Source organism: Silene latifolia, chromosome 5 (genome assembly GCF_048544455.1).
Source record: "Silene latifolia isolate original U9 population chromosome 5, ASM4854445v1, whole genome shotgun sequence".
Classification (NCBI taxonomy): domain Eukaryota; kingdom Viridiplantae; phylum Streptophyta; class Magnoliopsida; order Caryophyllales; family Caryophyllaceae; genus Silene; species Silene latifolia.
In genome coordinates, this window is record NC_133530.1 from 39,813,820 (window position 1) to 39,826,984 (window position 13,165).

General features: G+C 41.9%; 2 protein-coding genes across 2 annotated transcripts; both read left to right on the forward strand.

Moving 5' to 3' along the window:
* The first annotated feature begins 821 nt into the window (after positions 1-821).
* On the forward strand, positions 822-2,096 carry LOC141655253 (uncharacterized). The gene is made up of 2 exons (XM_074462341.1): positions 822-1,092; positions 1,378-2,096. Exons 1-2 carry the CDS (start codon positions 822-824, stop codon positions 2,094-2,096), a joined length of 990 nt encoding a protein of 329 aa, XP_074318442.1.
* A 3,762-nt stretch (positions 2,097-5,858) lies between these two features.
* LOC141655254 (uncharacterized) lies at positions 5,859-7,129 on the forward strand. The gene is made up of 2 exons (XM_074462342.1): positions 5,859-5,969; positions 6,083-7,129. The coding sequence occupies exons 1-2, from the start codon at positions 5,859-5,861 to the stop codon at positions 7,127-7,129; spliced, it is 1,158 nt and encodes a 385-aa protein (XP_074318443.1).
* Positions 7,130-13,165: the final 6,036 nt, after the last annotated feature.

The following is a 13,165-nucleotide window of genomic DNA, read 5'->3' on the forward strand; positions in this document are numbered from 1 at the left end:
GAGTCCAAATGCTTATGCCCAAGCTCCTCAACAAAATCTATATATTATTCCTCCAAATCGTGGTAATCAACCACAAGGAGGTTATCAAAGGCCAAATCAAGGAGGTTTTCAACAATTTCAACCTCCTCCTCAAGCTTCAAGTAATGACGTGTCGAAGTTAAAAGGTCTATTGCAACAAACTTTGATGATGCAACAAAAGCAAACGGCTCAAATCTCCGAACTTATGGCTCATAATAAGATGTTGGATACTCAAGTTGCTCAAATGGCGGCTCAAAATCCATCAAAACAGTCTGGTCTTCCTCCTCAAGGTAACAATAATAATAATAATAATAATAATAATAATAATAATAATAATAATAATAATAATAATAATAATAATAATAATAATAATAATAATAATAATAATAATAATAATAATAATAATAATAATAATAATAATAATAATAATAATAATAATAATAATAATAATAATAATAATAATAATAATAATAATAATAATAATAATAATAATAATAATAATAATAATAATAATAATAATAATAATAATAATAATAATAATAATAATAATAATAATAATAATAATAATAATAATAATAATAATAATAATAATAATAATAATAATAATAATAATAATAATAATAATAATAATAATAATAATAATAATAATAATAATAATAATAATAATAATAATAATAATAATAATAATAATAATAATAATAATAATAATAATAATAATAATAATAATAATAATAATAATAATAATAATAATAATAATAATAATAATAATAATAATAATAATAATAATAATAATAATAATAATAATGTGTACTTTGGAAACTTTTTCTCACTGGTCTGGCTTATCTGCAAATAATGATAAAACTGATGTGTACTTTGGTGGGGTTCCTGCTACTGTCAAGCATCAAATTTTGCAAGTTACTGGGTTCTCTGAGGGGAGATTCCCTTTCAGATACCTAGGTCTTCCCCTTCATACTGCAAGGAACACTTTTGACAATTATAGGGGTCTCATAACTAAGATCAAACCCAGATTAAACATTGGGCAGCCAAGTCCTTCTCTTATGCTGGAAAAGTTCAGTTACTGAATTCTGTCATCTTTGGCCTAACAAATTTCTGGTGTGCCAGTGTCTTGCTCCCTAAGAACATTATCAAAGCAATTAATCGTCTCTACAAAGATTTTTTCTGGAATAATGATGATGGGAGGCAAAGAATGGTTTATGCAAGATGGAGAACTATTTGCTCCCCATGGCATGAGGGGGGCTTGATATCAAAGAACTCTTATCCTGGAATAAATCAGTTCTAGCAAAATGGCTCTGGAGCTTTGCTAATCAACATTTGGGCTTTGGTGTCATTGGAACACAGCCTATAACTTGATCCATAATACCATTTGGGATAATAACAGCAAACCCTACCACTCTGAAAGTTTTAGGAGCATTCTAGCAGTAAAAGAGGAAATCCTTGGTCGGACTGGTACTATACATGCTGCTAGTGTCTTGCTTAATTCTTGGGTTCAAAATGGTAAGTTTCATATTAAGGCTGCCTATGACTGGTTTAGAACACCTGCAACTGCCCTCCCTTGGGCCCCTGCACTCAATAGTCAATTCCTAATCCCTAGCCATAGACTGATTACTACCTTAGCCCTTCAAGAAAAGCTGGCTACTGTGGATAAAATTGCTGCTAGAGGCTTCTCCATAGCTAACAGATTCATTCTTTGTAAGGAAGCTCAGGAAACTCATAGTCATATTTTCCTTCAGTGCTCCTTTTCTAGACATCTTTGGACTGGTATTCTCACCTGGCTTGGCCTGCCACACAGAGCTTTTGATCTTACTAAGGAGCTACTCTGGTGCATTGAAAAGAAGCATATAAGACACTGGAAGAATGGGTGGTTCATTTCTTTGTATAGGAGTAGAGCCGTCTACTACCATATTTGGGCTGAAAGAAATGCTAGAATTTTTCTAGGAGCTGAAAAAACTGCTACTCAACTCCTTTATATTATCAGAAATAATGTTAGTAGTCGCATCTTAGGGAAAGTTCCTAGTAAGGACTATGAAAAGGCTGTCCATAGGCTAAACTTCTTTTGAGTTTGTGCCGTATGCCATAGGGGTTATTCTTTGTATGAAATCCTTGTCCTTTTTCTTTGCCCTAAATGGATGAATAAAATGGACTATAATTTATTGCATAATAATAATAATAATAATAATAATAATAATAATAATAATAATAATAATAATAATAATAATAATAATAATAATAATAATAATAATAATAATAATAATAATAATAATAATAATAATAATAATAATAATAATAATAATAATAATAATAATAATAATAATAATAATAATAATAATAATAATAATAATAATAATAATAATAATAATAATAATAATAACAATAATAATAATAATAACAATAATAATAATAACAATAATAATAATAACAACAATAATAATAATAACAATAATAATAATAATAACAATAATAATAATAATAATAATAATAATAATAATAATAATAATAATAATAATAATAATAATAATAATAATAATAATAATAATAATAATAATAATAATAATAATAATAATAATAATAATAATAATAATAATAATAATAATAATAATAATAATAATAATGATAATAATAATAATGACGGTGCGTTGGACCTTACGCGTCAGACTCTTTCCGATAGTTTGACTGTTTATTCCAATGCCGAGAGTTCTTTGAGACGGATGGGGCTCTGGTTGTGTGGGGTGTGTTTTATGACCCGTACTGTTAGAGCAAGATGTCGGCATAGTCGGGGTGATTGTGTGGAGCATCCGGGGTGTGTTGATGGCATTTACACCTTCCATATTCATGGTATTCCGAGACCTTTGGCTCCTTCTACTTCGGTTTCTTCTGATGATAGTGTAGAGCTCGTTCAGTGGTCTATATCTTCGCTGGATCGTTTGCTGTCTTTAGGCCTTCGCACCGTGAAATCTATTCCTCCTAACCGTCTTGGGTTTGCTCGGGCTTTGAAAGGGGCCTTGGATGCGGTGTTTGATGCCCCTAGTGATCTCTCCCGCTGGATTCGTTTGCTTGTTCTACCACTTTGTTTGCTCAGGACTTTCGCTCCTCGGAGTAATCATGAGTGTCAGACTGCTATTCGGCATCAGCATCAGAAGGAGGGTATTGTCAGGGCTATCCTTGCTTGGGGGCACCTGGGGGGGTTTGCAGTTGTTACAGGAGTGTTTTGTTGAGGGTCCTTCTTCATTTTCTGTGGATGAGGATCTGGATTTGAGTGAGCTTAACCTCCGCCAATGTCGGCGGAAGATTTCTGATGGCCATTATAGTGCTGCTGTACGGGTGCTTTCTTACTCTGGGGTCGCCCCCTACTCCGATGCCACTCTCGTGGCCCTGCGTGAGAAGCATCATGTAGCCCCGCCTCTTTCATTGCCTCCTCTGTCTAGGGATCATCATCCTCTGGTTGCCTCTTCAGCGGTTGTCTTGGATATGATTCGGAGCTTCCCTCGTGGTACTTCTTGTGGGAGGGATGGTTTTCGTGCCCAGCACCTTATGGACTGTTTGAGTGGCGCTGTTGTGGCTATCTCCGATGATTTGATCACTTCTATTACTAGGGTGGTTAATCTTTTTCTTGAGGGCCGATTTCCTCTTCCTCTGGGTGAGTACATTGCCAGCGCCCCTCTCACGCCACTCGTTAAACCGGGTGGTGGAGTTCGTCCTATTGCGGTTGGTACGGTCTGGAGACGGCTTGTCTCCAAGGTTGCTGCTTATATGGTTGGTCCGTCTTTATCTTCTTATTTTGATGGGCTTCAGTTCGGGGTGGGTGTGTCCGGTGGATGAGAGGCTATCTTGCATGCCTTGAACCGGCTCATTGAGGATCAGGGGGCTCAGGTGGGGCTTTCTATCTTTCTTTGGTTGATTTTCGAATCGTTCAACCTTGTTGACCGTTCGACCATGCTTCAGAGGTCCGCCGTCGTTGCCGCTCTCTCCCGTTGGGTGGAGTTTTGTTATTCCAGCCACCCGCCTTTTTTTGGGGAGCACCGCTTGTGGTCTTGTCGGTGTTCAGCAGGGTGATCCGTTGGGGCCTTTGCTTTTCGCGTTGGTTTTGCATCTCTTGGTTTGCAAGATCCGGGACACTTTTGATCTCACTTTACAGGCATGGTACTTAGATGATGGCACCATCGTGGATGATACTTTGGAGGTGGGGAAGGTTTTGGACTTGATTAGGTTGGATGGCCCTCGTTTTGGATTACATCTTAATGTCTCCAAGACGGAGGTCTTTTGGCCTCGTTGAGGATCCACTGAGTCGGCTTCCCGGGGTTTTCCCCACTTCTATTTCTCTCCATTGCGCGGTGTTACGATTTTGGGAGGACTCACAAGATTGTCCCGGTTTTAGCGGTGAGATTGTGGCGACGAGAGTAACTAAGACCATTGAGCTAATGGACTTGGTTGCGAGGATTGAGGACCCGCAATGTGAGTTGCTTCTTCTTCGAGCTTGTCTTTTGGTATTTCTAAGCTCTACTTCTTCCTTCGTACTTGCTCCCCTAGTGTTTTTGGGTCTGTCCATCTTCCTTTTGATGCCGCTCTTCGTTCTAGCTTAGAACGTATTGTCACCGCGTCAGGGCCGGGTTTTGGGGATTGGCAGTGGCGCCTTGCTACATTCCCTTTTCATCTTGGAGGTCTTGGTGTCTATGCGGCGGGAGATGTTTTATTTTATGCTTTTATTGCGTCCCGCTTAGATCTCGTTGGTTTGCGGGCTAAGCTCCTCGGCCCTTCTGGTTTTGTGTGGCCCCTGCTTTTGATGATGCCGCGCAGTGTTTACTGCGACTACAGGTTACTGGTATATTAGGTCACCCTAGTGAAATTGCGCCCCAAACTTATGAAGAAATTGGCGACATTTATTTCACAACGGTTCTTTCTTTGCCGAGAGTCTGTTTTCTCTTTGACACCACGCCAAAGATGCTTTATGGCGATCTCGGCAGGTTCTCACTCCTCTAATTGGTTACGTGCGGTTCCTATCTCGGGGTTGGGGCGGACTATGAACGGGAGGACTTACCGTAGTGTCTTTGGGGTATCGTCTGGTGTGCCGTTATTCACGTATCTAGGCCCCGTCTGCTTGCTCTCGGGTTTTTCTTTGGGGATGTTTTTGGGGACCACGCTGTCTCTTGTCTTTGGTACTTGTGGGCGTTAAACATCAGCATAACCTTGTCCGGGACACTCTTTTCGACATCCGCTATAGATCCGGTATTTACGCGGGGAAGGAGGTTGATATCGGTTTGGTTGATGGGCATGGTGGCTCTCTTTGTCCTGCGGATTTATTGCTTTATTCTTGGGACAGGGGACGTGATGTGTGCGTCGACCTGACAGGTTCTTCACCTTTGACTCAGACTGGGTTGGCAGATTTTGTGCCGGGCCGGGTTGTCGCTGATGCTGCTCAGCGAAAGTGTGCTAAGTATGGGGATTTGTGCGCGATAGCGGGTTATGGTTTCCTACCTTTCTCTTTCTCTTCACTTGGGGAGCTGGGTTCGGATGCTGTTGCCTTGCTCAAGCGGATCCAGAAATTCTCGGTATCTCAGGATGCGGGGGCTCGGGTAGCCGCTTACATTTTTACTAGACTTAGCTTTGCTATTGCTAAGGGTGTGGGAGCCCAGATTGTCTCTCGGCTCCCCACCAATTTCATGTAAACCTTTTATTTTATTTTAATGAAAGCTGCGCGCATCTTATAATAATAAAAAAAAAAAAAAATAATAATAATAATAATAATAATAATAATAATAATAATAATAATAATAATAATAATAATAATAATAATAATAATAATAATAATAATAATAATAAAACTGATGTGTAATTTGGAAACTTTTTCTCACTGGTCTGGCTTATCTGCAAATAATGATAAAACTGATGTGTACTTTGGTGGGGTTCCTGCTACTGTCAAGCATCAAATTTTGCAGGTTACTCGGTTCTCTGAGGGGAGATTCCCTTTCAGATACCTAGGTCTTCCCCTTCATACTACAAGGAACACTTTTGACAATTATAGGGGTCTCATAACTAAGATCAAACCCAGATTAAACATTGGGCAGCCAAGTCCTTCTCTTATGCTGGAAAAGTTCAGTTACTGAATTCTGTCATCTTTGGCCTAACAAATTTCTGGTGTGCCAGTGTCTTGCTCCCTATGAACATTATCAAAGCAATTAATCGTCTCTGGAAAGATTTTTTCTGGAATAATGATGATGGGAGGCAAAGAATGGTTTATGCAAGATGGAGAACTATTTGCTCCCCATGGCATGAGGGGGGGCTTGATATCAAAGAACTCTTATTCTGGAATAAATCAGTTCTAGCAAAACGGCTTTGGAGCTTTGCTAATCAGCATTATGGGTTTTGGTGTCATTGGAACACAGCCTATAACTTGATCCATAATAGCATTTGGGATAATAACAGCAAACCCCACCACTCTGAAAGTTTTAGGAGCATTCTAGCAGTAAAAGAGGAAATCCTTAGTCGGACTGGTACTATACCTGCTGCTAGTGTCTTGCTTAATTCTTGGGTTCAAAATGGTAAGTTTCATATTAAGGCTGCCTATGACTGGTTCAGAACACCTGCAACTGCCCTCCCTTGGGCCCCTGCACTCAATAGTCAATTCCTAATCCCTAGCCATAGACTGATTACTACCTTAGCCCTTAAAGAAGAGCTGGCTACTATGGATAAAATTGCTGCTAGAGGCTTCTCCATAGCTAACAGATTCATTCTTTGTAAGGAAGCTCAGGAAACTCATAGTTATATTTTCCTTCAGTGCTCCTTTTCTAGACATCTTTGGACTGGTATTCTCACCTGGCTTGGCCTGCCACACAGAGCTTTTAATCCTACTAAGGAGCTACTCTGGTGCATTGAAAAGAAGCATATAAGACACTGGAAGAATGGGTGGTTCCGCTGCTGTATAGGAGCTGTCTGCTACCATATTTGGGCTGAAAGAAATGCTAGAATTTTTCTAGGAGCTGAAAAAACTGCTACTCAACTCCTTCACATTATCAGAAATAATGTTAGTAGTCGCATCTTAGGGAAAGTTCCTAATAAGGACTATGAAAAGGTTGTCCATAGGCTAAACTTCTTTTGAGTTTATGCCTTATGTCATAGGGGTTATTCTTTGTATGAAATCCTTGTCCTTTTTCTTTGCCCTAAATGGATGAATAAAATGGACTGTAATTTATTGCATAATAATAATAATAATAATAATAATAATAATAATAATAATAATAATAATAATAATAATAATAATAATAATAATAATAATAATAATAATAATAATAATAATAATAATAATAATAATAATAATAATAATAATAATAATAATAATAATAATAATAATAATAATAATAATAATAATAATAATAATAATAATTGTTTAGGTCTTTTTTACCTAAGTCGATTTAGGGTCAATGTAGTCTATATTCGTTGGTCGATTGTATGATGATTTGTATGTCAATAAGTAAACGGGAAATAAAGTGCCTAATGTAAATTGACACGTAAGATTTTGGTGACGCGGAAAATCCAACGTGGGAACAACCGCGGGAGGGACGGTACGCTGCCAAGTATTGCACTATATGAATAGGAGGATGATTACAATGATAACGTTTATGCTAATCTTGCTGGCGTTAGGAGTCAGGCCTGCAAGATCTCGGACGGTGTATATTTGTGAGTGATATGCCGTGATGTGGTTGTCTTGAATATAATCTTGAATGAATATATGGATGAGTGAATGCCTTTCTTGATTTCCTTCCTTTGCTATTTATAGGGTAAGAACCCTAGATATGTCCTTCCTCGAATATGGAAAGGGAATATTATTTCCATAAAGACTTCTTTCCAAACCCGAACTCTTTTACCAATTCTCCCCAATCTCCCTAAATTCTCCCTAACTTCTCCGTGATTTCTCCCAAACACTCCTTTCCTTAACGCGGGCACCTTCCACGGTGGGCTCTTGGTCCTTCTCAAGCCCGTTCCCCCTTCTCCTGACCGCGGGCTCCCTTCCTCCTCACCTCTTCTTTATAATCTTTATTTCACCAAGTGGGCTTTCTTTATTACGCTATTTTTAGCCCAAACAGTTTGCCCCAAATTTCTTGTGAAGTACGCTTTCAAGTATCGAACAAGGAATTTACGTAACCAAATGTTAAAAACCATACGCCGTCTTTTACTTCTTCTCATGCAACCCATCACTTCCAAATTACCGCCCTCCTCTTTCTCCGCACCCAACTCCCTCTCTCTTCTTTATAACCCCAACGTCTCTCTTCCACTTTCATTTAATCATTTCAAATCATTTCAAAAGCTCTCCTCTCTTAAACCCTCAATCTTCCTTCTTTTCACTCCTTGCCGGCTTCACTGTTCCCCTTCTCCATCTTCATCATCAGGTAATCCGTCTTCCCTTCCCTTTTTAGTCTTCATTTTCTCTTTTCCACCATGGGCAAAACCCGACAATCCACGTCAACCTCAACACCCTCCGACCGTAATCTCGACCCTACTTTCCCTTCTCGGGAACTTTTCAAACACCCACACGATTGTGACTCCGTCCTAACTCCGGCCGACATCCCGACGATCAAGAACCTGCTTGGTCTTGGTGATGGGGTGGATATTTCCATCCCTGAACCGGGACAGAAATCTGATGCCCTCCGTCCAGGGTGGGTTTACTTCTACTTATATCCGTTTAGATATGGCCTCCGTTTCCCTTTCCCGAAACTCGTTCAATATTTCATCTTCACCAACAATTTTGCCATGGCACAAATCTCTGCCGCCATTTGGAGAGTTCTTCTCTACTCTTTGGCCGCTGGTCAGAGTACTGGCAAAGCTGTCACTCTGAGCGATTTGGCCTATATGTACAACATCAGGTCCCTGGGCAGGGTTCAATTCTCCTTCCGGGGCCGTGGGGAGGCTCCCTTCAAACATGTGTCAAAATATCGTGATGAGAAATGGTTCGAGGACTTCTTCTATGTGAGGAAGGACTCCATCCAGCCTCCTGCCGATTATATTTTCGAGAAATGGGTTCTGACTTCGAGTAAGTAGCTTTTCTGTTACCTGATTTGTTTTTATCTCGCTGCTTACTAGCTTACTTCATCGTCTTCGTGCAGGCCCCTGCGACCGTACCCGTATCGGCGCCAAGATCCCTGCCTGCAGCAAGCTGTTCAGTATTTCTGAGTCTGAGAGAAAGTTCCCAGACCTTCTTCCTGGTTTTTCACCCGCTTCTTCCTCCAATCCTCCTCAATCAGCCCACAGTATGTCTTATGGTAAGGTTTCTGTAACCACTTCTGTTTGCATGCTGTTGCTACTGATGTTTTATGCATTCTCGCCGTGCCCGAGATCAGTATATGCTTGCGAGTTCAAAAGTTGATCAACCGAACTCATCCTCCAAAGTGCTAAAAGATAGAGACCTTCTGCCAGCCCTGATGTGGCCTCTGCCTCCAAGAGGAGTGCTCCTGCTGCCTCTTTTCAGACTCCTCCTGCAGTTTCTAGTTCTGATGCTCGCGTGCCCCTGGAGGTTAATCCGTTATCTCGCCATCCGCCTACTCCTCCTGCCAGTCCTCGTGCTTCTACTAGTGGGGGCATCATTGCTCATTTCCCAGAAGGCTTTGGAAATGTGGACAAGGTGCCGTCTTGGCGAGATTGATCACCGCTCTTTCCTCCCGTTGAGGAAATGTTTTGGAGTTCACTCCGGAGGAGATGGCCGAGAACGATGTGCATAATGCCTTCATGGTAAATATTCTTCGTCTTCTACCCGTCTGTCCATCCGCTTCTTGCTTAAATTCTCGCCTCCCAACTCTTTTTGCCGACTTCGATTATTTATGCCCCGACTCTTGATCACCGCACTCTACAACAGAAGATGATCAACATAGTGCGGACCACCGGCCATGCTACCGCGCCAAGAACCAGGAGTGAAGGAGATCACAGCAGATCTCGGCACAAAGAAATGGTTGATCTCGAAGGAGCGTGTGGTGGAGCTGAAGACTGAGCTCGCTGTCACCAAGAAGAAGTTGAAAGAGGGGGCTGATCAGCTAGCTCGAACCCAGGCGGTGTGCAGCACCTTTTCTGACTCTCTGAAGGAGTCTGAGGAGAAGATCCGTGAGCTGATCTCCCTAGCCACCAATGTCGTTGCATATGCCACCTGGCGGGGAAAGATCAGTGGGATGCGTGCTGAACTCGAGGAGGCTCCCACCCAGCAGGCCATAGAGGAAGAGGAGAAGCAGCTGGAGATGCTCTACCCCGCTCAACCTGATCTGAGTATGCTGATGCCTGAGGTTGGTGAGGTGAATTCTCCTGCGTTGGCTGAGCAGACTGCTGGGGGTGAGGCTGGAATATCCCAGGATGCTGCTGACGGAGCTCAGGGAGCTATGGCGGCTGAGGATGCTCAGACTAATGCGGTACCTGAAACGAGAGGTCAGCAGGCAGAGGAGATGCCAGAGGTGGAGGTCATTAATGTGACCGATAATTAAGTATTTATCTTTTGATGAATTTTTTGCGATCCGCCCGTGAGGTGGCAGACTTTGTAAGTTTTTTAAACTTGTTCTTATGTTTGCTCCGCCAGGGTAGCGGTTAAACTTGGGGCCGTATTTTGGCCATATTTTGAAATGCCCCTTGTCATAGTTTGACAAGGTTTTAGCTTATATGTCGTGTGTTTGTTTGTTTATTCTCCCTGTTTTTAGGAAGTTTATGCCGTGTCAGTCTGTTTGACTGATTTAGGCGAGTCCTGTCACCCTGAAAAGGATAACGTTATGACTCGGCTTAGTCGTCGTGTCGGCCGATGGTTGATTTAGGCGTATGCCGCAATGTAAGGAGGAGTGGCCGTGTCAACCCGGGGGCCGATTTAGACCACTGGTCGGCTGAAAAGACCGATCCGGACCAAGCTAGGCTAGCCGTGTCACCGGCTGGCCGATTTAGGCGTATGCTTGTGTTTGTGGACTACTTAACCTTGTTTATGACGCAAGGTGTGTTCGTCTCGTTTTATGCCGCGGGGGCGTCATTGAGGCAAGTATATCGTCATTCTAGGACCGGATGGAGACGCTGCAGATTCTCGTAGCACGATATCCCTACGTTCCATGTTCGTTTTTGCATGCATGCTTTGGGGCCCGATTAAGTGCGATTAGTGCGAGCTACGTCCGGGGGTGGTATCGAGGTAGCCGGATAAGCGTATTCAGTCGTCCAGGCTCCTTTCGTATGTTCCACAAACTTTGGTGAGGGTGCTCCTTGTGGAGAAAATAGGTTAGGCATGTTGGAGTGCCATATGCCTTGTCACCCCGCGTTGGCGCTGTTGGCAGTCTGCTAGACATCCTTTCAAAGTACCATAGATACCGGAATTCAAAGTGATGTACTTAGAGAAGCCTGAAAATAAGAAAATCTATTGAAATGATGTGAAGTACCTGTCGCCATCTCATGGGGTACCAGAGCAATTGTGGTCCCGTGACGCTGCGTACCACACCATCCAATAGTAGTTTAAAGTTTTAAAAACAACTAAAGACGCCAGAAATAATAGTGAAACTGGCAGTATGCCTACTACCGAATTTTTTATTTTTTTTTTTTAAAATGATTTGGCTTCTCATAGTACATTATTCTGAAAACTAGAGTCTACTTATTATCAAAAGTAATATCTCTTCAGGTGAAGTATGTTCCATGGGCGTTGAATGATTTGACCGTCCATAGTCATCAATCTGTATGCACCATGGCCAACAACTCCTTCTACCTGGTATGGTCCTTCCCATTTGTAGGCGAATTTGCCTGCTTTTCGATTCTTGGTGTTCTGGAACACCTCTCGGAGAACCAGGTCTCCTATCTCCAGGAGCCTGATTTTTACATTCTTGTTATAACTCCTGGCCACTGACTGTTTGTAGGCAGCCAGACGGATTTTTGCGCTTGCTCGCAGCTCGTCAATTGTGTCCAGCTTCGTCATCTCTCGCACTGTTCGGTTCCCTCGTCATATTTTCATACCCGTGTGGTGGGAACTAGAACTTCGATTGGATGATCGCTTCCGCGCCAAACACCAGTCAAGGGTGTTTGACTGTTGCTATCTTTGGCGTCGTTCTGTCTGACCACAACACTAGTGGCAATTCATCTACCCACTTTCCTCCTAACTCCCCGTAACCTCCTTCTCGTATTGTCCATAATGATTTTATTCTTTGGATTCACTTGTCCATTGGACTTTGGAGTCCTGGGTGCCGACTTTTTAAGGTGATGTTCCACCGCACAAGATCCTTCGGTATCGTTTGAGATGAATTGTGAGCCATTGTCACATATGATTTCTGATGGGATACCAAATCTGCAGATGATGTTTCGTTTTATGAATGAGATGACCTGTTTGTCCTTTACTTCCGTGAATGCTTCTGCCTCTATCCACTTGGAGAAGTAATCTGTCATTGCTAGCATCCAGGTTCTGTTTCTTGTGGCCCGTGGTAGAGGGCCTACTATGTCCATGCCCCATGCCATGAATGGCCAGGGAGAAATAATAGGGTGCAGGGGCTCTGCTGGCTGGTGAATCATTGGTCTTTGAGCGCCAAGGCGTCACATTTTCGTGCATACTCGCCGTATCTGCCTTCATTGTAGGCCAATAGTATCCCTGTCTGAGGGCTTTATTTGCCAGACTTTTGCCCCCTGCATGGTTTCCACATTCACCACTCTGGAGAGCATGTAACACAGTCTGTGCTTCTTCCTTGTCCAGGCACCGTAGGTAAAGGCCTGCTAGCGACTTTCTGAATAATATATCATCAATGAGTATGAATCTGGAAGACTTTATTCTAAAAGCTCTCACTTCCTTCTTATCATCTGGTAGCTTGTTATGGCGCAGCCAGTCTAGGTAAGGTGTGCGCCACCATCTTCTCGGATCGGCCGCTCGGTCGCGTCGCCTTTTGACCGAGAGCTCTCACCTTCCACTATAACTGCTTGGACTTCCTTTTCGCTTTGCGGATCCTCCAGTTCACCCCTATCTATTTCGTCTACCTTCTGGATAGAAGGTTCCAGCATATGTGCTATTGGAATGCTGGACAGCTCTATTGGCTTGAATGTTGCCCCCAGGGTTGCTAGGGCGTTTTCTTCCACGTTCTGATCTCTGGCGACCTGTTTAAGCTTGGAAGTTTCGAATTTCTGTTTTAATTCCTTTGCTACTTTTAGGTATGCAATC

Excerpts from the sequence above, each read along its gene's own strand:
- LOC141655253 (XM_074462341.1), top strand. The coding sequence starts at position 822 with ATGTGTACTTTGGAAACTTTTTCTCACTGGTCTGGCTTATCTGCAAAT. Across the intron at positions 1,093-1,377 it reads TCTTATGCTGGAAAAGTTCA|CCTATAACTTGATCCATAAT; the intron begins GTTACTGAATTC and ends ATTGGAACACAG.
- LOC141655254 (XM_074462342.1), top strand. The coding sequence starts at position 5,859 with ATGTGTAATTTGGAAACTTTTTCTCACTGGTCTGGCTTATCTGCAAAT. Across the intron at positions 5,970-6,082 it reads TCAAGCATCAAATTTTGCAG|ATTAAACATTGGGCAGCCAA; the intron begins GTTACTCGGTTC and ends GATCAAACCCAG.